The sequence below is a fragment of the Diuraphis noxia genome, unplaced genomic scaffold, assembly GCF_037042655.1.
Source record: "Diuraphis noxia isolate RWA-SAM2 unplaced genomic scaffold, SU_Dnox_SAM2 contig0003, whole genome shotgun sequence".
In the NCBI taxonomy this organism is placed as follows: Eukaryota; Metazoa; Arthropoda; class Insecta; order Hemiptera; family Aphididae; genus Diuraphis; species Diuraphis noxia.
In genome coordinates this window covers 46,170,805-46,197,947 of record NW_028301713.1, presented here as the reverse complement: position 1 = coordinate 46,197,947, position 27,143 = coordinate 46,170,805, and the positions used below count along the sequence as shown (strand labels likewise).

The following is a 27,143-nucleotide window of genomic DNA, read 5'->3' as shown; positions in this document are numbered from 1 at the left end:
TTTTTAGCTTTTTGATTTTAGTGATCAGTAAAATTATTAAATTCCAATAAACTAACAATGTAACTTAAAGTTAAGACAAAACTGTATATTTTATAAATACGGAATTTAAAAAAAAATGTATAAGTTAAACTAAGTAATATTTATTATTAATTGTTAACTAATATTATATCTCTAGGCTCTATTCTTTTTCCACTTCAACCAATTAATTAAATATTTAGATAAATTATTGTGGCAATACATATTACTATTCGAAACGATCAAATAAAACTGTTTGGTTTGGAGGTATATAGATTTTAAAAGATAAACAAGATTTTGGAATCAAATATAAGAGCAGTACCAGTTGTTTGTTTGTCTGGTTTTGACAACGGTCCCAAGATACTTAACGTATCTTTCTTTACCTTTTTTTTCACTTCCGTAAAATGTCAGAAACACCCTAGTACTCGAGTCAAGTGATTCAGTTTAACCTCACATGTGTGACCTAAACAAACTTGAACATCTGAAACCAATGTCGTTCAATTATACCATTGATTAATGATTATAAAATATGTCATAATAAGTTACCTATATAATTTTTTAATTTGATTATATAGAAAATTCGCCTCCTACAATTTTAGTACGGGTTCCATCAGGATCAGCAGCTGTCGACCAAAATGGTGGATTAGTCGTTTTCCCTGGATCAATACTACACTTAGAATGTCTTTATTTGAGACGGCATGGCGATCCGGAATGGACATGGACATCTGAGGCGGAAACTTATCTTACCGGTGAGATTTTAATAAATTACATACCTACTATGTCAACAAAACAAATTTTGAATATCATTGAATCTCAACTTTTTCCACATGCGGAATAAAGCAATTTGATTTATTATAATTTATTATAAATATAATTATAAGATATGTTTTATTTCACAAGTATACCTACTTAAATAGCCTAAATAATAGAAATTTAATAGCATGTTCCCAATAAATACTACTTTTGATATGATAACGTTACTGATCACTGTTAACAATTAAAAATAAATTATTTACAAGTCAGTTACATACGTGAATAGTTAAAAATAATACAAATACATAATATTACAATTTAAAACTCAAGTAATTAATATAGGATAAATGTTTCATGAGTGAAATAAACCACAGTTCCTAAATTATAAAAATATCAAACATTTCAAAAATTTGAATGACATGGGCCGATTAAGAGTTGCACAATAAATAATTATTAGTCGTTCTATGTCGCTTGGTGATAAAGTACGCGATGATCAACAGAAAGAATGAGGGATTGATTAAAATACATATTATACCTGCGATGCATTTTTTATATCTAGGTACCTAGTTAAATTATTATTTTTCTTTTTTTAAATAAGAGTAAAGGCTTCGACAGTAGAAGTAATTAGCCTGTAAAAGTTTCACATTGTAGAATTAGTGTTTGATAGCTTAGACGTATTTTTACTTGGTTATGTACATAGAAAATATTTACAAATAATAGTTTATAATAGATTGGATAGATAGTGGCATGGAAAAAATTGAATATTACATCAGTGTTGGTCCCTCTAAGCGCTTCTTCGATGTTGGTAGGGTAATTTAATATGCTTTGTTAGTTAAATTATTGTAACTCCCATGACACCTAGCTAAGTATTCAAAAAGTATGGTGATAAATTTTTGAGATATTTTAAATTAAATAGAACTGTAATAGAGACGACGGAATGCAAATATGAAATGTAAATAGATATGACTTTTTTATTTAACAATATATAGGTACATAAAATATATTATACATTTATGCTTAGTAAAATGATATCAATAAAATATTCAATAATTTATTTTGTTAAATGTATATGTATTATGATTGTTTTTGATGATTTTGAATACTATTTCAATTTTAAATTTAATTTTAGTTTTTTATTATATCATGTTATATGCAAAACTTAAATCCGACCATGGTAATAATATTAATAAAATTAAAATGAAAAGAAAGCTCACGCAATTTTCGCACAAGTACCTTCAACCATTGAAGTTGAAAAATTAACCAATAGGCAGTTAACTAAGGTCAGTTGACGTAAAAAAGTTGTCGACAGAAATTCTCCTTTAAATAAATCTCTTTACGTATACGCGGATAATACTACCAGACGGACGTGACACATGTTATTTTCGTTATGGCATGTCTAAATATATATATATTTATAATATGCTATGCTTTAATTTTTAAGGCGATATTATGTAGTTATTATCAAAAACTAAAATTAAAATCTACTTGATATTTAGTTTTCGCTAATGTGAAATTAATTCGTTTATTGAATTTGCATGTACAACGTTGATATTTTGGTACTTTTTGTAAATATTCACTGATGATGTTTCCTTTAGTGGTACTTGTCTGTTATCGTCCCACCAGTACACCGTATAAAATCTATCTCCCCGCCACTCTCTTTTGTTATCGTCCCGCCATGTTTTAGCTATCGTGTTTAGCTTGTGATAGATAATCTATTTTGGGAAATATTGTAGGAAATAACTAGATTTTGTGAGACATTTTATATCATAATAATATATTATTAGTACGTTGCTGGCTTTTGAAACTGTTAACTTTTAACTGTTATAAGATTTTTCTGAGTTCTGACCTCCTTTGTAAATCTATATCATTTTTATTTTTTAAATTTATAATAATAATACATTTTTTAAATTTAAATGGCCTCTTTTGTAAATTTGTATTATTTTTTTTCAAATTTATAATCATACATTTTTTTTAAATGTTTGATTTTTAATTTAATTATATTATAATATATTTTATTTATGGCAGGGCGATAACAAACAAGAGTGGCTGAGAGATCATTTGTACTAGTGCGGCGATAGTAAACAAGTACCCCTTTAGTTTAGATCTGTCCTATAAATTTTTTTCATAAATTTATGGACACTTTATTTTCTATAGCAATAGTATAGTTTACATACAACGTACTGAGTTTTTTAGTAGTATGAAAAATCATTTTACTTTGTTCAACATAATATTAATATAGTTTAAAAAATAAATGCATGAACAACAATATACCTACTTATTAAAGATTGATTATTTTTAATTAAAAATTGTATACGTTGAAATAATTGTCTTTAATATGTCTATGTCTCTTCTAATTAAATAGTAAATAAATAAAATTCCAATTTAATACTTAACCAATATAGTCAAGGCCTTAGAGATAAGAGATTTACTTTGTTCTTTGGAAAATTGATCAACGACTTTTAAGAGATTAAAGTGACTAATTGTAATTTTCTGCTATCTTAATTGATGCCACAACACTAATCTCCTCTTCGAAGCTCTATCGAGTGTGTTTTGGGCTTAACTATCTTGTATCATCTGAAATTCTCGTAGAAAAGATTTATAAGGTCAAAAATTAATAAGGGTCCGAAACCTGCTAAGGATTTTCGGATTCAAAAGTTTCTGAATACAGGATTACGATAATCTCCACAGAAGATTTTGTCCTTGGTGTTTCAAAAGAACACATATACATTAAAATTTAATAATTATATAATAATATTCGTTGGAAAATATATGGATATTAATTATTTATTCGGTACCTATTAAAGTTGTAACATGATAATATTATTTTTTTCTCAAGTACTAAATAATTTTTGGACGAGTATTCATTTGATTCTTACTGTGTAAAATACTATACCTATTTGTTCTGTATATTCACGTAAAACATACAATAGAAAATACATATATCTTTTTATGCCTAACATAATCATAAAAGCAAATATGTGCAAAATTGTGCAAAATTGTAAGTAGTATATTGCATTTATAACGATCAAAGTATTTATTTCAGAGTAAGACGCAGAACACGAGTTAAATTTAATACGGTTTAATAAATGAATGATTTAAATTCAGTAGTGTCTTAAGATAATTATTAAAATGAATAGAATGGAGAACGATCGAGGCGTATGTATATATAGAGCATTCATGTGACGTTAATGGTTTTTATTAATATAATTGAATGGCTATTATTCTCGAGATCTTGGTATATTTACGGCATCATTGAGGCGCCGTTGAACTTTTATACCCACACGCCAATACAATCTAAATATAATAATGTGCGTATGGGTATCGGATGACTACTAAATGAAACTCGTAAAACTGTCCCAGGACATAACATTCCAACAGTGTCAAATGGCTTAAAGCTGTTTGAAAACGATATGGTTGTATCGGATGCTGTTTTGAAATGGTTTGTAATAATAGTTCTCCAAACAGCCAATATAATAATATAACGGCCGTCCAGGATATATATATAAAATGTTGGGTGGTATATATTTGAATCGGACACATTGGGGCGTTAGAATAATTATGTCGTCATAATGAGATAACCGTACGTATATTATAGTATTATGAGCTTTATGTGAACGGTGAAGTATACCTATCGATCATTTCCGGTTGGTTTCACCACTAACTTTAAAGAGAACAAAATGGTTTTTTTTTTTAAATATAATATTTTAGTATTGTGAATTTTGAGATTTTCGCTCTTCTACTGCAATATAATACAACACTAGACTTTTCATCAGGCATACAGATTGATTTATTGTTATTGTCGCAGTTGTCGTCTCGTTAAACTTGATTAATTATCGTTGAATATTCATAATATTTAACAGTTTCAATGTGGACAAAATATATGCCGGGTAGATCACGGCAACGAGGGATATAATTAAGGTCACCGTATTATTTAATTCGTTCTTGAATAGCAACAAAAATGCACCAGATATCAAAGTAAAAATATGTTTCAACTGTAAATATCACTTAATATAGTCTACGCTTGTTTATATTTTACACTTTATGTAAAAGTAACAATATAACCACACTTATTATTACCCAGATTGCATTATGATAATGTTTAAATAATGCATTTATTTATTTAAAATATATCTTATTGGTAAATTAAATATTATATTTAATAATTTACCAAATAACTAGCATTTTCAAAAACTATAAATAGGAAGTTCATGAATGGTAATCATACAATAATATGAATTAAAGTAAATGCAAAAATAGTAATATATATTTATTTAGTTTCAACTGTTAGGGTTTTAATATTAAACGATTAAACTTCATATAATGAATTACCTATGACCTAATTAGTTAGGTATCGCCTATGTAATTGTTTCAAAATTGAAGTAATTCAAAGGAAAACATTGTATTTTTTTAAACATTAGTTTTAATTTGATATCTATATATAATACTATTTAAATATGACTTCAATATAAATAACTATATGATTATTAAATACATACGTCATATCACATACTTTATAATTGAATTAAAACTTACATAAAGTGGTTACCTAAATATTTGACTGCGATTGACTGTTAACAATTCACAGTGAAATAATTAAGAATAATGAATACAAATTTAATGAAAGAAGTTTGTTTTTAACTAAACACAAAACCAAAACGTACTGAAAGAGTATTAAAATATATAAATTGCTTAAAAAAAAAATCATTGTGATTTAAATGAACACTACAGGGTCAAAATATGTATAATGGTTGAAGTGGAGAAAGGTATACCGAGAGTTAAAATGATGAAGGGTTCTCATGGGATAAATTCAACATTTTACTAGACGACGGTTACTACGTAGTTAGACCGTTAAAATGTACGTGTTAAAGTATTAAACAGCGAACAAGAGAAAAAAACAAAAGAAAAAGTTGATAATAATCGAAGCAATAATGCAGAGACGTTTTGATATAAATATAATATAATATTACAATTTACGAATGGTTGCTGAGGAATCAGTTTCCCTTCTAGCGAATTCATAATGTACTATTAGAATTAACAGTTATAAATAACTCTGTATTTTACGGTCTTAAGTTTGTGTCATTTTGTGGAAACAAAATTATTTTTTTAAACAACCTTTCATGTTTGTTAATTAAAACGATTTGAATGTCTATTGAAAATATAAATTAAAAAATTTCATATTTTTTTATGTTTATCGATTATAACACATTTCATAGTAGTATCATATGTATTTAAAATAGTCACATGCAATATTTTAACATATTAAATATTAATACTGATTATTGTATAGATTGCTATTTTTTGTTGCATAAGTATTGTATGTTTCATTAATTTTATTTTAATTCAATAAATTAAGTATTTCATAGGTATATTGATAAAATGGTATAATTTTACAAGTATATTAATGAAAGATTATTTATTCACATCTACCAAATATGATGGAATAAATCATTATTAAATTATTGTGTGCTACTTGTGCGTTGTACGTGATAATATTGAGTATAAACAGCTATATAGGTATAATTTAATATTATATTCTTACCCAAATGTTCAAGCCACTATACAGCACTGTAAATTATAATAGAAGGTCATATATATGATAGACTTTAAGTAATAATATAAAATAAGTACACAACATATAATTGTATGTTTAAATTATATAAAATTTAATTAATTATATTTAAATGTTTTTTTCATAAAGTTTTATTTTTCAGTCGTTTGAAAATATGTATTAAATTTATATCAAATTAATATTCATTTGAACACAAACACAATAAGTGCCATTAATCGATACTCCCATTTTTCATTTTTCTAAACGATAAATTTCATAAACCATATAAAAATGGGGCATTTCATTTGAACATACGTATATCCTGCAATTTTAATTGCATTATTTTCAGAACCACTACATCACGTCACCGTCACCCCACACATATGATACTTTCCTACATTTGTTACAGTTATTAAATACTCCAAAATTGTTTATTTCGATGAGCTTATAATATGAAACATGGTTTTGGAATGTTACGGTGGTGAGTTGTATTTTATATTTTTAGATATGTATGAAACAATGCATATGCAGAACGGAATAACGAGAAATTAAATAAATATATTTTTTACGAGTAACTGTGAAAATGATAGAAAAAATCGCTGAAATGTTTTTGGACAAAGTTAGATGGTTTACTAGAAAACCGGGGTTGCTTAAACTAAAGGCATACATTTTTCATTTAATTTGCTTCTTAGATTCATCTATACTTACACGTTAGTCAGCCACAGTCATTCACTATCCTAAATCATTAGTCACTTCACGAAAACTGTCTTTACAATCAATTTGATGGTTATTCAATAATCAATGATTCACTGATTCTATATGAAATTTACGCATTAAAATATAATTACATAAATATAATATTCAATAATCAATCACAAATAGTTTAATAAACTTAAAATTCATTATTCAATTAAACCGTTGCTTGTTATAGAATAGCTTTGAAAAAGGAAGTGGTTATTGTGTTGTGGTTTTTTACATTAAATTCAATTTTTACTATTAAATTTGAATGTATCATTTGAAATATGTACTGATATAAAATATTGTATTTAAAATAATAATGATAAATATAAAATTAAATAATTCCGTGAATTAAATTTGTAAAATTGAAATTAAGCCCATGAAAATAAATTTGAAAATAATATAGTTTTAAAGGGTTATTACTTCATAAGTTAAAACAATATTATGTATCATACATCTCGTTTCTTGATAAAATTAATCAATTAGTTTTTCTTTTTAGTGTGTTATTAGGTGGGAGTAGACTTATTCTGACTTAATGCGGTCACCCTTTTTCAGAATATTTAGAGGCACCATATAGTTTTGTCAGATTAAAAGAATGGTTATATTTTTCTCTAGGCAAACCAATACGTGTGACTCAAAAATTGAGATTTATTGTGCTGATATTAAAAATATAATTAGAAAGTATCATCCCATTATCAGGTTTATTAAATAATCATTAATAATAAGTATTAAAAAGCTTGGTCTGTAACAGAAATATTTTAATTGGATGATTTCTGTAAGCTGCAACTAAAAGCTACTGTAATAGTAAGATATTTCAGTTTAAAAATAAAATAAAAAATGAGGGTAAGTTAGAAACCATTTTGCTGTTTAGTAATAACTGTTGAGTATACTTAGTTATTAAGTACTTAAATCATTATAATGTATGTGATAAATTTGAATTCAACGATAAACCATTGTATACAAAAAAACAATTTTGAGCGTGTATTATTAATACCTAAGTATATTTTATGATATTTTTATATTTTGCTAATATGGTTTATATATTATACTAATCGTACACCGGGTTCGTTAAAAAAATGCGGTTTTTGTTTTCCCAGTTATTTTGAAAAGTATTAACTCCCTAAAAATATCACTTAGATTCGATTTTATTTCAAATATCACCCCTAAAGTCGAAAATCAAGTTATTTGAATGCCCCAAAAGCTAATAACAGAAGAAAAAAAACAGACACCAATGTAAAATCAATACGTCCATCGCTTCGCTCAGAATTTAAAATAATTCTGTTTAAGTTAAACTTTTCATCTGTACATATACCATCATTAAAATTAATAGATATTATACACAACATAAACGTATGCAATTAAATCGATGTATTCATGGTTAAGTAACAACAACTAAGATTATTAGCTTACAACGATATAAATATTAGTTAAATAATAATAAATACATAAAATTAACTAGATTGCGTAATACATAGGTACAAATATGTTTGAGAAATTAAATAATTCTATGGTTGATGTCAATGTGACATGGAGCTTCGAAGAGGCTGTCTGGAATTCCAAGGATGCTTCTGATTTCAGGTGATTTCGACAGTGCACAATAGGATGATTTATTGTAAGCGGTTCTCCACAGGTTTGGCATAGTGTTGGTTTTTCTCATCGCATAAGATGTCCATGAAATATCTTAGTTTAACCTATACGTAGTCTGTTTAAAATTACTTCATTTTTACGATTGAATAAATTTGGCTTAGGATAGTATGTGTTAGATAGTATGTGTTAGTACTTTTTATCTCTCTTATTCTGTTATTTGGCGTACTCCGTCATTTGGATTCCCACACAATAATTAACCCAGAAATGTTACAAAAGAAATTATTCATAACACATAATAAACAATTATAAACTTAACTTGAGTAACATTAACTACAAATTTACGTGTGGGATAGTTATCAATATGTATACCAATGTAAAATATTAAAAAAATAATAATAATAATAATAATAACGTTCAAATGAATTAACGTATTTTCATTTAAAGTAAATAAAACTAAATTAACAATACCGAAATTTATCCTAAGCATCTAAATTCTAAGTAAGAGATAGCAAAGCGATCACCTAAAAAAACACAATGTTAATTTAAAAAGAAATAATGTGTAATCATCTTTCTATATAGGTACGTCATTAAAGCCCAGCCAAACTGTAACAATAATCTTCCTAGAAAAATGATTTTTGTATTTAATTCTCATTGATATGTTCAGAACTTCCAGTTTACAAATTCTAATTTACGGATTACTGAATAATGAATGGACATACAGTATAATAAAAAAATCAGATGTAGCTTCAAAAGAAATTTCAAAAACATATACCTACAAACAAAATAAATAAACAAACAAACACTGTTGTAAAAAATCAAATAAACAATATTGCCTTCTAGAAGAGAACATATTTTTGAACAAAATAGAAGATCAAAAACTAAGCAAAATTCATAGAATTAGTTTATTTACTAGTAAATATTTAATTTTCGACAACAAAAAATATGTAACTAGATTGGAAAATGGCGATACAAATTTAACATATTATAGTTACTTGATGTCCAAAATTAACCTCTATCAAAATTAACTTGCTTAACATTGAAAATGGTAAAACATATATTAAGTGTCAAAAAAATGGGGAACAAGGAGGATAAAAAAATCTATAACAACTTTATACTTGAATGACTGAAAAGGAAGCAAAAAAAAAATATATTTTTTTGAAATTAAAATTGTAGTTATAGCTATAACTACAATAGTTATACTACTACTATAGTTTATTATAGCTGTAACAAAATCTGCAACTGAAGTTAAAAAGGTTAAATAAAAAAGTTAATATGCATATTTTACTTTGGATACTTTATTAAATGAAATTTAATATTGAATCATAAATGTTTCAACTAACTATGGATAACGCCATCATTCAAAGATTTTAATAATATACAAAATACATATTATATAATTTCTCATATATACCTCCATAAATATTTTACTCAGTTCTGTTTTGAATGTGATTATTATATATTTAAATTACTTACCAATATGCATACTATCGTATATTTTCAATTCACAATCTAATAATGTCAAAGGGATCTAAAATTGTGCTGGCATTGTAATATGATTACTTTTCAATCATGCACAAAAAAACTATATTTTGTTACTCAGAAATCTAACAAAATGCACTATATAATGTAAGTATATGCTAAAAGAAGTGAGTTTGAGATTTAAGTAACTACAACTTTTTTTTTTTTAATTATTTTTTCTTTTGTAATTATTTTAATACAAATGATATACAATATATAGATATTAGTGGTACAATCCGGTCATACTATCTGACTTTTCATATACACGCTAAGTAGCCTAAGCCAAAAGTTAATAATAATGCAATAAAATATATAAACGATGAGACATCTTCAACGTTGCATGACGTAGATTGGATAAATAATTTAAACATCAACCACCTCTGTTTTCTGTCTCAGTGTTTGAAAATATTTTAATATTTCATTTGAACTCTAGTTAAGAAAAACAATTCCAAAGATGTCAAATTGTCCATTAAAAATATATCGAAACTATAAAAATATATACTTGAATTTATTAAAAATAAGACATATTTTCTTAAAATCCTACCCATTATTATCAAACGGAGCCTTTCGAAGCTTTTAAGATTCAAGCCACCATTTATAAAATCCTTAGTGTGTTCCTTATGCAGAGACTATGGTTGGTTAGATAGTAATACAGAGTACTTAACTTTTTTTTTTATTATTCTCTTATTCTCTCCTATAATCTGATGTCTGTACCTAACGACTTTCATATTATGTGTAAAGTATATACCGTCAGCTGTTTTCATAAAATATCTTGTTCGACGAATTTTCAAATTTTTTTAGTATTTTCGAAATTTCTAGTAAGATTTATCATTTTAACTATGTACCTTCTTTTTATAGCTCTTATAAAGCTTAATTAAATTTAAATATAACAAAGTAATAATTATTTGTTTAAGAATCACTATTATTAAGACTTATTAACGAAATACTATAATGTTGTTCAAAATTTACTTCACAAATAAAACAACACGTTTCTTTTAAATGTTAGCAAATTGAACTACATTTTATTGTTTGAAACAGCATATACAATATATTATATCACTTAAATTGTTTTTAAAGTAACACATTTGATATATAATAATTATATATATATTTATTCATTTATTTATTAAAACCTTTGATAATTTCTATGGCAAATACAAAACACAAAAAAATATAGTTTAAGTAGGTATTCTTAAATCACCTTATGTTTAACTTAATTAAATGGACATTTCAATTATTTACTTTAATAATAGGATAAATTTTAGCTTTATAAATTCTGAATAATACATATGGAAACTAGACTTATGACTTATTCATTGTAATTCAAATAATAGGTATTAATATTTTATATTGATAACTGTAACCTGATAACCAGTATTAAAAGTATATAATATCAAGTCAAAATATCTTAAATTAATTAAGTAATTATACGAGTATATGAATTATTTTATAATATATGTTTTATATCTATATATTATAGTTATAATTTACTGTAGAAAAAATATGTATCTAATATAATTAATTATATGTCACCGCATAAATATATTAGTTTTCTCCATACTTACGTTTCTTCCATATTTTTTCTCCCCGGAGACTCGTAATATTCAAGAAAATAATAACAAGGAAATATATCAAATAAAAAAAAAACTAAATATTACATGTGGCTTTAGCAGAGGGCTTACCAGTTACCAGGGTCACGTGGCCATATGAAAAATAGTATGAACTTGTCGTTAGGCAAAACGAGGAAATACGGGGTGGAGAGGGAGGTACAACACTGTAGCCTCAGATGCACGTATGGTCTGCAAGTTATTGTGTTTTACACAAGGCTATAACTTTAAATCCCATTTTGTTAAAGCGGGTCATGAACAGGTGCGAAGCAGAAAATGTATATTATTTCTACGTAAAATAATGATTACAAAAGAAACAAAAACTAAATTTATTTTACTAAAAGGTTTGGGCTTACACTTTAAAAATGTGTTACATTTTGTATAACATGTACATATGAAAGTATAAGTAAAACACTTAAATAATTTGATTACAAACGATAACAAATGAAACAGTGACATTAAAAATGTAATTAAAAATATATTAAGTATTCATTCTAGTACTAAGTCTGACGATGAACCATATTTTAAATCTGTTCATATATTAATTAAATTTATAATTGTTAATTATATCATGTTCTCTGCATAGATTATTAATTATTGTAATACATATAATTTAATACTATAGAAAATTAAAAACCATGATTTTACAAAAACGTACCGTGTCCAATTTGTTACCAAAATAATATCTATATTCTCTAGGTAACTTGTTATTCTATCTTACTTAAAACCAATTAACATTAGGTATAGGGAAAACACAGAGATTCAATAAAAAAAAAACTCAAAGCTTGATAAAGTTATGAAACGATTAATTATTTATATTTGTTTGTTCGTGAGAATTAATGATTTCAACCAAAAATATTCTCGTCAATTCATAATTAATTAACTAAGCATCATAAAATTCACTGAGAGTTATTCAGTGAATAAATCTTTTTACAAACTACTGATCACCGTAACCTAAAATAATAAAATTAATGAAATTTGGCTAAAATAAACAACAAACTTTAACCTAGTTTTTCAAATTTAACAAGTATAATATAATGATTTAAAATATGATTAATGTATTGTATATTTGTACGTCTATTCAGTTGTCAATTATATTAAAATTATTTATACTAACAATCCTTTCCGTTAAAACAAATAAGATCACCAAAACTTAACCTTGAGTTACGAATATTGTGTATAACATAACATCATTTCGTTGTTAATAAATTAATAACTCAGTTAAAAAAACAATCATCTTTAATTAAACAAAACAAATATTAAATGAAACCATGTAATTTACAGTGCGTTTTAATTTTAGATTGATTTTGTCATATTATATAAATGTTGTACTTAATTTTAATATTTTTTATTGCACAATCTGTTAAAATAGATGAACAATAATATAAGTGAATGTGATGTGGATAAAAATTACATAATTCACAGAATGAAAAACCTTCCAGTGTAAAAACTTTAACATAATATTATATGACTTAGATATTTAAAAAGATTATATTATTTTCTTATTTCTATTTTATGGTTATGTCCAATATGATGTATGATTTTTGATTCATCATTGAATAATGCTTGTTTTATATTTTACTAATTTTCTTATTGTATTTATTAAATGAATAAGGTTAATTTTTTTTTTATATTTTCTCGGGATTACTTTAATGCTAATCATACTAATATATTAATATATTACCAATTAACACAACCTTATTCTATATAATATTAAAACTTTATTTTTATTTTTTTTTATTAATAATCGCGTGGTAACTTAGGCCATTGGAAAGGGGGTGGTACTGTAGGTTTATGGAACGGTAGGTGTGTTACGTGTGGGTGAGTTTTGGCAGAATTTTTATTGGGGCACCCATAGGTTTCTGCCATGCCCTGGAGTGGGGGATGGTGGCACTGATTCTCCGGACACCGTGACTTGCCCGGAGAAAAATGTCGCCCGATGGTCGAGGATCGAACCCGGCCCGGCCACAGCCGACGCGTTAGACCGCTCGGCCACCTCGTCCCCCTCACTTTTTTTTATACCCTTATGATAGAGGTATTTTATATTATAAGTTAAAATATACCATTACGCTGTGATGATAATAATAGTTTGATAATGTTTTTTTTTCTATTTACCCATCGTTACACAGTCTTAAACAAATATGTTTAGGTTTATGAGTATGAAATATTCAACACTGGAAAATTCTACCCTTAATGAAATATTTCAATGAAATATCGAAAAATATATTTTTTTTAATTTTGTATTTTTTGGCACGTCTTTATAAAATCTTCACTAGATGGTCAGGCTGATTTCATACCTGTTAATCACTGATTATCAACATTTATCGATAACGATGTAGAAAAGATAAAGATAATTATTACTTAATTTATAATATAATGTGCAATGCAAGCAATGTGCCAATGTTTCTATAACATTTAACATTTTAACTAAGTAGTTGTGTTTACTGTATTTTTTACTAAATTTTTAAATTAAAATAAGATTATTGATTTTTCACCAAAATTAAATATTTCCAAAAAAAATAATTTCTTGAAATTTTAGAACCCTAAATATATTATAATATATTTTGAATTATAAATTAATTACATATGTATATGATATTACACTTACAATTGTAATTATTAGGGACACACGAAAGGCGCAATGTACCTATTGTATGATAAAAAGTATCTGCCCAAGTGAATTGATTAAAACATAGACTTCTCACTTCTCACAAACTTCTCAAACAGAAACAACTGTATGGACACTTCTCTACAGCGTATTATTGTCCAATATTGGCGTTTTGGCGCTATTATAGGTCGGCCAAATAATATTATAATACATGCGAAAATACGAAAACGGTGCACTGGACATATTTTGGTATGAGAGTGGGAGGGATGACACGACCGTTTATCTCCGAGAATAACTGGCATTTTTGAAAGTCGAAACCTTTATTGCATAATACAACCCTGAATTGTCGGCACTCGCCGCAGTGGCACGCCGAAGCCGGATGCAGAGGAAGAATCGTTCCCCGCAACCTTCGCGGGCATATAATAAATACCCTTTCATATCACGTTATATTATATTACATTATATTATATTATGGATTTACGCGGTGCCGGCGGCGGTGATGTGACTGCAGTTACAGTTTGTGTATACACTTATACGCATACGCATACATCACACACTGACACGCGAAAGCACATTAATCTCAAATATTTCAATTCGAATAGACGTGACGAACGTGCTTATTATTTTATTAATGTCCGATCGCACGCTCTGCCGGCCAACACGAGATATTATAGCCGTCCATGTTTATAAAATATGCTGTAATGGCAGTAAATAAATACATATATAGGTATTTATATTATATACAGAGTGGGTTCATCGAGCATGGTCACATACAATCACAAATTAGGTTTTAATTCCGCTTTTTGCATTTTTTCTGATTACGCATACGATAGTTAATAGTTATCATATTTTCAAAAATGTACTTATATTAGTAAGTTTAACTATCGAGGAAAATTAACTATACATAGACTAAATATAAAGTAAATTTTTCATTTTATTTAAAATAATTACCCCCCTCACCTTATAACCACGTCTTACCTATCTATGCTAATATCATTTATGAACTATTATCCTTAGTTCATAAAGTTCATTAAAAAATAACTTTGAAACTATACTTGTTTCAATTTAAACTTAAATATTAATAACAATTTATTTTTAAATAACTATCTAACGTTTACAGTAAAAATAGTTTTTGTCTCCACAGGGCACTACTTAACGCCAAATCACACAGAATATAATATGAGTTTTTTAAAGTAAGTACTATCATTAAACTCTTATAGGCACTTACATAACATTATACAATAGTGCATACATACGAATAATTATATTTGATAACGGGATAAGAGGAGAGCGATGATCATGTTTGGAGAATCGCACTGTATTTAATTTAAAAATGACGTGTATATAGGTCATTCCTGTTTTATTTATGCGTTCATTAATTTTTTATTGCGTTTCGGTCATTATTTCAATGGACAGTGTATTCGTCCGCTGCCCACACTAAATCCCAACAACATCCCAACGAGGGTTTTCAACTCCCCCATCCACTGTTCACCACTGTCTTCTATCAGCCAAATTTTACGACCCTTTGCGTTGAGCACTGGGAGAACAACCACTGCACCGCCACAGTGGAGGTCGAAATGTTTGCATTGGTCCATGTTGACGGACAAGGGATTAATAAAAATTATTTGGTGGACAAGGCCGTTTATTCAAACATCCACATTGCAATAACAATTTTATATATGTTTTTTCATATTATATAGAATAAGTGTCCGATACATACCCACATTTAATTCAGTATGGTAACATACAGATGTATATGATATTATATATTATATCATATATAATTTTTTTTATTTTTTTACGCACGTGCTAATAATATACACTCTGCACTTATTATGGAATTATGGGTTTTCTGAAAATTAATACCCCACTATTTAGATATAATTTAATTATTTTAGCCAAATTTATTAATCAAATGTTATACTCTATTTATTAATATCTAGACAAATTGATTCCATTTAGGTATCTTGTTCATTTATTTTTAACAATTACAATTAAATTAATCATTAATTTTACGTGCCTATTTCTTATATAAATTGACATCATTATACTTAAATGAACTGTTCAAAAATTTCTGCTGACTTCTGATCTCAATTATTTTGATAAATAATTTATAATTTTGATTTTATTCAATATGATTTGAAAATCTAATCTAAGTGTAAAGTATTAACTGACATTTATTCGCTCGACAAACAATACAATTATTATGGTTATCGATTAAGATTAAGATTTCACGTGATTTCGTCACTGATATTGGTGTTATAGACATCATTCAAAATGGTATTGTAACTGCAATTGTATCAAGTAGCACACTCTTCGCAAGTATAAATAATATACACATATATAACCGTGTAGTAGATGACTAATGTGGATTTACAAACACAGTATTTAATGGTGACAAATATTACATACGGATATCGGGATATATAGTTAGGTCAACATATTTGTAATAAATGTTCATTTGTTTATGGTATTTCTAAATGATAAACGACAATGTATATGATGTAATAGTTAGGTAAATTACGAATACTTCAATTTAATGTATAATTTGAAACAGTGGCGTCATTTCAGGTTTTGAAAGGGGGGGGGGGGCAAAAATTTTGACCGGCCCATAGGCCATAATTTAAAAAAAAAACCACTCGCTAACAATTACATTTTTATCTCAGTACAAACAGTCTTCTTACATCTTACACAATTATATACATACTAGTTTGTTATCTGTGATAACTGTGGTTACTTTAGGCATAAATAACACATTTTTTTTGAAAGATAACAATGACTAATTAATACATAGGTATATTAAATATAATATATAGAGGGATACCCTATATTACCTATTAGTATTTAGCATTGAGTAATTAATATATGCTCAATGCTATTAGCTACTATATGATGACATATTCTAAGGGGAATTTTACACCAATTTATGTCTTATTTGCACCAAATATGAGTTAATGGTATTAACAAAAAATAAAATAAAACATACAATACTTTATTGTATATTTGTCATTAATAAAAGTTTTTTTAAAATTGCTTAAATGCTAGGCAGTGACAGGTTCTTATTATTCTGTTAAATACCAACTTTGATAGTTTGATAACATAAGGCCCATGTAATAATTATTTTCAATTCTATTTTAAACTTGTAACAATGAGTTATCAACAAACCCGGACCGGCCGAACACAAGGTTAGGTCCCGCCATAGCTATTGATAATAATAAAATACATACGATAATATTATTATCTATACTCTATAGCCATGGGTCCCGCCTGCCGCATTTTAAATTAATCAGAAATTTGGATTTTTATGTTTAATAATATTATATACTTATTACTTATTACTTATTAGTTATTCCGTTATTCGATAACGACGATAACATTTAAAATTTATTATTTCACAATAATGTTAATAAGTAAATATTTTATACGAGTAGCGGCCTACAGGGAAGGCGGGAAACCCGGTATCCCACTCGTCCAGTCCACCACTGCACATACAGAATACAGATGTCAGATACCTTATAATTATTTACGTGTTAGTAGGTGCCACGAATCATGGTTATATTCTATTTAACAATGACATGAATGTTATGAATCATTTTTGCGGGCTTGTGGCCCAAAACTAGCACCATATACCCGGCCTGGGCCGGCCAAGTCTACCGGCCCGATAGTAGCCCGCTAATGACAAGGGGGGGCAAATGCCCACCTTGCCCCCCCCCCAAATGACGCCACTGATTTGAAACCAAGTAGATCATTATTATGATTATTTGGTAGATATTTCTAAGTGAAAGACTTTTGTTTTTTTTTTAATTTCACAATTTAGATAGTAATTTATTGTGCTAAAAATTAAATACGTACCGGTTTTTTATTAATTGAAAACAGTTACCTATTTTATAGTGACTATCTGATTTTTATGTGTGATAAACAAAGCTTTTAGTTTTTTAATTTATACATTAATACATTATTATATTTTATACATAAAATGTTTAGTTTTTATTTAACTAAGTATGCCAGATGATATTTGTATACGATTTCAGCGATTATTTTACAGTTGAATAAATATATTTTATAAATCCAATTTGATTATTGCTGATATACATAAAATATTGTATCATGAAATAATTCTAGAAAAGAAAAGTTAAATTTAAAGTATATTATTTTTTAAACATTCAATTTTGATTGTAACAAATGTCTTGTTATTTCCACATCAATTAATATTATTTATTAAAATATGCCAAGTATAATGATATAATATAAAGGTTGTATTATATATATTGTATGTTGCATATTGTAATTTGTAATGTTTGATTAGATCTTATAATTCTAATAATTCCAGTGAGTGAATTCATTATATAATTACACATAGTTATACATCAGAACAGCGTTTCTCAGCCTCTTTCTACTACGACACACTAGTCCTAACCACATTTAGCCATGGCATAATTGACACTGCCTTATACACCTATGTTTAGTATATATTTTTTGTATATTGCTTAATCTTAAGGCATTAGGATTTCATCATATCAATACCAAAATATATGTATATCAGTAAATAACTTGACTAACAAATAATTAAGAATCAGGTAGTGGCTTGGTGAGGCGCGGTCGTACGCTCAATCTGCGGAAACGCACTGAGTGTACGTACCGGCCGCAGTTGCTAGCTCCCAGATGGGTGACCACCCGGGATTTTTTAGCAACATATCTTTGCAACACATACACAAACACGTGTTACAACCCTACCCACTTAAAAACCTACAAACAAATATACAAAAAAATAACCCCTATACCGTACCACCCCACACCCAATGGCCTATGTTGCCGCGGGTTCTCCATACAAAAAAAAAAAAAGAATCAGGTAATCCTCGATGATAGAATGGTTAAAAATATTTTAACTTGTTATCGAAGTTTATTAATAATCATGACATTTCTTTAAATTAGAGTATGAATAAATTATTATAGGTAACTAAAACTTATATACCTAAAACGTATATACGCATTATAATACTTACTTAATTTATCATGAGGTCATCCAAAAAGTGAATATAATAATGTATGGAAAGGTGATTCAGGATGTGAAAGAAATAGGTAAGGTATTTAAATCTATTATTGCACATAGTACCTATAGCATAAATATGGCAGTAATAACTTGTTTTTGTGTTCACTTTACTTGAGGTAATTTTCTTTTTTAAAAATAAAGGATATTAGAATCCTTCAACAGCTCGCTGTAAATAATCAATACAATGATAACGATTAATGAAGGAAAATATATAAATATTAATAAAAAAATATTTAATTTGAAAATCTCAGTAGAATTCGCCCTTATTTTCAATAACTCCAAATATTTCAACTCAATTCAATCATTCGTGTTTCTGGAATCAACAGAATTAATCTTTAAGCATTAAAATATTAACTATAAGATTGTTTTAGTACAATTCATTATTTTAATAATTTATTTTTGTCCATAGTAATATGATTAATTGCTAAATTTTTATAACATGATATAATATAATAACTTAAACAAGATTAATTTAATTGGTGAAATATTATTTCATCAATTTAATGAAATAAGTCAAAATTATATTGTTTATAAATTCATAAATATATTGTGATAAAATAAAAAATAAGAATAATATATTACATAATCATGAAATCTTAACTAAAAGATCATAACAAAATACTCAAATACTAAACAAACTAATTTAATTTAATCAACATAATATGAAAATCAAATGCATTTTTATGGAGGAAAAGACAAACTTTGTTTTAATCGTAGTTAATTAAAAATATATTCATTATTACGATTATTTTAAAAAACACTGTATAACTCCATTTATTGTTTTGTTGCAAGTTTTCTTATTTCTAAATGAACTATACGTAATACGTATAACTATATAGGTATACCAACTAAAAATTAACATTAACATATTAATCTTAATATATGTATAACTCTCATTGACAACTTAATTAAGTGTTCAAATAGGAGATAGTTTTTGTAAAAAATTATTCTTAAAAAGTATTTAAATTGTCAAAAATAAGTTTTGGATCAATTAATGTTCCACTTAAAATATAATCCTTAATGCTCGTTTGGGATCAAATCGATCGAATTGAATATAGGAAATACTTAAAAAATAGCACATTCATATTGCAATAGCTTTTTTATTAACTCGAAGGATTTATTGTTACCTTATAAGATTTTAGAAAATTATGTTAGTTTTGAGTAAAATCTAAACATAAAATGTTTAAAACGTATAACGATTTATGACCAATAGTTACTATAAATTAGCCAATTTAAACTTAATTCCATTTGTGCAATTATTTGTTCGACTTTGTTCTATTACAGTATTTAGGTTTTTAACGGACATTGAAAACAAACTTTTTTTTTACGAGCAAACCATTCAATTACCGTGAAGAATATATATAGACACAAGCGAGTACCTTATATATCGATCTTTATTCGATTAGATGAAAGTTGATTAGTTTTTTTTTCACGCAATTCTCTTACTAACAGTAAAACCAATTGTTTTGCATGATTTCCAACGAGTATGAATAATTTACGTAGTATTGATTTCCACCAACAATTTCAGCGTTTAAAACACATTTCACGTATCGCCGAATTTTTATACAGGCTTTACGACCTCCGGATAGCTTGTATTTATACGGAATTAAAATCTAAAACAATCCCAGCCTAACTTGCGCATATTTTCTCGTGTACTCACACATTTTTATGACGACACACATTTTTTTCTCTCTATCGCTCTGTGTCCAATATTACTTCTAGTTCGTTAGAGGTTCAGTGCTCAACGAACTGTGTTCTGTTTATTTATTTTTGCTTTTCGTCTGCGACTCTTTGAAATCGCAAAGATGATTACGTTTTGGAGCAAAATAAAATATTTTTTTTTAATAACAATAATTCAATGATAATTATTTTAATGATGTTTTTCAGGATGGGCGATAGGAAACGACGAACGCAACTGGAAGTATCGATTATCTATTTACTATGTAAAACAATTCGATACAGGCTCATTCACTTGTACTTCATCACGTGGCATTAATAACACTATAACACTTCAAGTGTCAGGTAAGCTTTGACAGTAATACACAATAATGACAGATGTATAAATTATTTTATATATACTTTTAAGAAATTGATAGAAAAAAAATAATCAAGTTTTTAAAACTAATGTTTTAATAAATACTTTATTTCAAAAAAACAATAATACGAACCAAGGCTTATATATTTTAATTTTAGTTGGATCAATTCCAACGGTGTAGGATGTGCTAATGGTGAGAACTTAAAATGCTTTTCAAAGATACATCTATCGATTAAATACTCGTAATATTATGATATTAAAAACATATTGTGTTAAATAAAAAACAAAATCATACAATTAGATATTTGCAGTAAGTTGGAACGATTCAGTCACTGTTTTGTAAATGAGTGTTGTATGAATAGATTTACAAAACCAAAAAATAATTTATTTATATTAATATACAATCCAATGTTAAACGTATGTCCTATAAAATAACTGTACAATCATAAAATTAAGTAAAATTTAAACTCAAAATAATTACACTGGATTAATTAAATAATGACAAATTATTAATATTGTATGCACTGAGTTTTGATTATATTAAGAAAAATCTACAAAAAGTATTTTTTTTTTACTTTTCTTTAAAGATTCATATTATAAAATAACTCAATAATTATTTTGGGTTATAAAGCTCTAAGAGTATTGTTACATTTCTGTGTCAGGATAATAAGTGTGTAGAAATAAATCTTTGATAAAATATGTAAATAATCGACCTAATTGCTATGTCTACTTATATTAACATTTTGTTATTTTATTAATCAGCTGTATAATTTGGTATCAGATTGGGTATAATATAACGAAAAATAATAGTGATTAATTATTACAATTAACATATCATTTGAAGTATAACTTGACCTTTTAAACTAAACTGATGATTTTTTTGATTTTTTTTTTATATATAGGTATTTATTATAAATATACAAAAATGCAACATTTTTACAATAAGCATAATATGTGACAACAGTTAATTAGTTATACATAAAAGAATAAATTTAATGGATTTAACCGTACTCGTACTTAACAAAAATATTTTGACGAGATGCCTTCTTTAAAAATTGCTTAAAATTTAGTTTTATTTTGTGATACTAATTTCTATAGTAGTTTCTCGTAAGTCTTCTTGGTAGATTTTCTGAGTTATTGTTGAAGTCTAAGGTTAAATATCCATGATTAGATGTTTGTCTAATTTCAAACCAAAATATTGGACACGGAAAAAAGGAATAATTGTATTGCTTAGTCAAAACTGAAACAACTTTATTTTGTCGAAGAAAAAAATGAATATCAGGAATTCAGAAGACATTTCATTATTTATTTTAATTTTCTTTTCGTAATACTACGATTTCATGTTATTTAAATTAATGTTTTACCTAATCAGGCATTTATTGGTGGTTAACGATATGTCATAAATTGTAAAACAGATTTTGTCATCGATGAATTTGGTTTCTAAGGTTTAAATAATAATTATCGGCTAGTCTAATACGTTGATAATATAGAATGGTAAAATAAATCACAACTTGGAGAACGCCAGATAGGATAGGAGATAAGTCTGAGAATTTAGAGTTTATTTACTTTATGGTCATATTATTTTTTTATTTATTTATTATTTTTTTGGTAGTTTGTGAATTTAATTATGAATGCATTAGTATATTGCATAATAATTTAAATACTATTATAAACTTCTCTATACGTTACATGTAGGTACTATTAATTTAAGACAGTAATCGATATTTTATATTTATTACTCGTAGCTTATACCTACTAGTATGTTGTAAACTAAATAACATAATACATAAAATGGTAATTGGTTGATTTAGATTATTAAGTAATTGTATAAAAAAGTTTTGAAATAAAACAATTACGTAATAAGTTATAACTTTTGTTATAACTTATAAACCTCATTGGTATTAATAAATGCATATATTTATCTTGGTTTATAAGATAAAAATATAATACGGGTTGATGCTTTGTACTGAACATACTCATGGGGATTACTAGTAAATGAAAAATGAATTGTACAATCTATAGGGATATACCGTAAAAGAAACACGAATAATAATTTAGGAGACATTAAATGAAAAATATCAAATTTGCATCAAAGTGTTAACAAAAAATATTTAAAAAATAAAATTGTGGTTAGTGTATTTAAAAATATTACTGTCTTCCATAATATTAATAATAATACAAATTACATTTTTTTTTAATTTATTTATTAGGTTTTTGCAGTATAACAATTATGAAAATAACATTTATGCAATTTACTATGAAATAATAAAACCGTAAAAAAAAAGATAAGAGTAATTACAATTATTTATAAACTAACAATATTATAAAATGTTATTTATTCTTTTATATTTTCGTTGTATTTGTCGACTAAATAACAAAAAAATAAAAAAACTTAAAGTTAGAAAATTTTAAACGTTTGTAAATAATTTCAAAAGATTTTAAATGTTTTGAAAATTGTACTAAGCATAGAAAATTCCAGTATAAACATTTAGTGGAAATGTCATGTGTCTATGGTAATTTGTTTTAGAGTTACACCAATATAAAAATTCGGTTTTCACAAAAATTGATTTTGTATAAAAATTCCCGTTTTTCCTTAATTTTTTTTTTTTTTTTGTTTTTCTCGGTGCTTTTGAAAATTACTTGATAATTCAAAATTTAACCTCCTTAATACATCACATAGCTTCACTTTATAATCGGAAAAGCTACTGGAGTTAAAAATCGAAGCATTATTTTGACAAGTGATCATGTACACAGACAAAAAACACATAACAATGTAAAATCAATATATTCGTCGCTCCGCTCAGAATCTAGAATTTTAATTATTCCTACTGTTATAATATATTTTTATTAAGACTTAAATAATGTCTTCAAAAAGTCAAAATTAACTGTGAAGGTTTTTTAGATTATTTAATATTGTCTTTATCTTAAGTAGCTCTGTATCCTATGAATATAATATATTTAGTCGTCTCTGGAACACTAAACGTTGAACATGCATTTTTTTTCTTTATTTATTAAGTTCTATTGGTGAATTTTGTTGCCCAACAGAATACGGAAGAAATTTATTACTACTCAGTCCATTTTTTCCACTCAAATGTGTATAATAATTTTAATTTATCTTAATTAGTTAGATATTGATGGTCTTTCTCTTTTGTATTTAACTTTTCAATTTTTCTAATCGAGTTAATTATGTCTTTATTTTATTAATTTCCCATCAACATAATTTATCAACGTTAATTTATATTGAATCAATATTCCCTTTTATTTCTTATAAGTATGTATAAAATGTAGGTATATTCTGCATGGCGAATTCATGAATAGTGCCCGTGGCATACTAGGTAGCATGTTTAGTAGGTACCTATATAAGTATAACGTTACATTTTAGTGTTCCAGTCTGTAGTGAACATTATTATTCACCAATTTTCTCACGTATATTTTTATTTATTATTTTTATGATATTTCAACATCTATGCTCGTTATAATGTATTTATAACGTATTTAAGTTAGAAAGTTTACACATTTTCTGCGTTTCGAGCTTTTCGTAGATTGTTTGGTATTGACAAGTTATTCATTTATATTTTGTTATTCTATGCCACTTGAATTATGTGTAGGTCAACCTGACATTTATTGGATTTGGTTGAAGGATATATTTTTTTGATTAAAAACGAAGAAGATAATTTGGTCATTATCCGATTCTGACTCTTGATATTTTAATTTTATATCGTTTTTTTAAATGTTGAGGAATAGTGCCATTTATAAAAACTTTTTTTTTAACCATTTTTAATTTTAACTTTATAAGTGAATGGAATAGAATTTCAATACCTAGATTTGCTTTATTATAATCAATCATCGATTTTTGTTTTATCCATGCTTTGATGACATTGATTTAATTTCAGTAATTGTAGAGTAAAGGGTTGTTCTATTCAAAATAACTAAAATAAAATATTATCAATCATATCATTACCGATTATATCTACGTTTGATGGTACATTAATTCTATATTCTTTTGAATTGAGTTTAATTAACTTTGAATATTTTTAGTGATTTAATTTTACGGAAAAATTTTTGAAGTTACGGAAATGTGGATGAGTTGTTTATGGTTAAGCAGTACATAAATTGGTGAAAACAATGGAGGTAGATGATAAAATATTTAAATATTTAAAAATATGTGGGCTTATTGATTGGGATATATAAAATATATATATATATTTTTTTTTTTTCTGAAACATGTTCGTGTGAAGGCCCATTAATTGATAATTTTAAATATAAATCCATTAAATAGTTTAAATAAATTAAATAATTACAATTTTGTAATATAATATGATACAATATAATTTAAAGTAAAAGACTAAAATTATAAATAAATACTAAAATAATCTAACTTAATCTAAATAAATAATGAAATAATTCTATACATTTGTTAGGATGTTGTCTATATTTTGTTTATGTAGTAGCCATTGTGTATTTTTTTTTAATAATCTTTAGGGTTGCTTTGTTTAATTTCTAACGGTAATAAATTGTAAACTTTTAGACCGATATATAAGTATGTGGATTGTGTTGAAATGGGAATGTGGAATGTATTTGTTACAAATTTTATGAGGTTATTCTATTTAAGATTATAACACATTTCTATACCTAAGTATTTACAGATTTTAACTATTTTTACAAAGGTTTGGCATTTACATATGTTTCGATTTAAACACTCATTCTCGTGTATATATAGACTTGTTTTGTTGGGTTGATTCGAATTAACTATTTAATGAAGTAATATATAGTTTTTTTTCTAAATTTAAGAATAAATTGTTAAAAAATTACAAAGCCCCTTTTTAAATTTTACTTAGGTCCGAATTTATATTAGCAAATATTTCATCTCAAAACTGGCCTTCAACAAGAAGTACTGTATCATCCACGTAGCTAACTAGTCTACATGGATGATAAACTAGTTTTCCGTGTGCGTATTTGTATAATTAATTTGGTTCATATGTACGAGACATTAAACAATGTGGGCAATAGAGTTGTCTTCTTATATATTATAGACGAGCAGTACATAAACATATTTTCTTTTAAAATAAGACCTCATCCCCCATTGCCACTTTTAAATTTCAAGCACTACAGTAAGTGCATATTCGAGGTATTCTTGTTGATTAATTTCACTGATTTTCGGATGACATAGTTTTTTTAGTAAGCATACTTTAGCATAATAATTTCTATGGCGACTTTGTACTGAATAATGGTTTATTAAATAAAATCATAATTGTGTCGATTTTGGTGCATTAGTATATATTTTAATTAAAGTTGTACAGTTATTCTAGGATAATTTTATAACAAAAAGAGAATAACTTTTTGACTTGTTTCAAGTTTATTGTAAGTACTTCAATAACCTACTTAAATTATTGAGTTTTACTTTCCAATGCTATGCTAAAATTGATATTTTTATATTTTTTAAATCTCCTTATTGCCTCATCGAAAACAATTAACGTGAAACTAAAAAATTACATTTAATCATCGATTTTATACCAATTTGTATGTAAATATCGCATTGACAAAATATTTTACGTTTGACAACTTAAAATGGTAGCAAAATCGTAAGATTAACTCCTTAACTACTCAATAGAAAATCGAAAAAATAATAATATAATTATATTCTTATGAAAATTGGCACATTTTATTTAAATTTTCAGTACAAA

At 26.2% G+C, this 27,143-nt stretch overlaps 1 protein-coding gene across 2 annotated transcripts in view; it reads left to right on the top strand.

Annotated features, from left to right (window-relative positions):
• Window positions 1-27,143, top strand: part of hig (locomotion-related protein hikaru genki) — a 148,957-nt gene that overhangs the window by 70,885 nt on the left and 50,929 nt on the right. For both annotated transcript variants that reach the window (XM_089223631.1, XM_089223630.1), the window contains 2 exons: window positions 591-764; window positions 21,312-21,446. In XM_089223631.1, coding sequence (XP_089079757.1) covers window positions 591-764; window positions 21,312-21,446 — 309 coding nt within the window. The remainder of the gene's footprint in view (window positions 1-590; window positions 765-21,311; window positions 21,447-27,143) is intronic.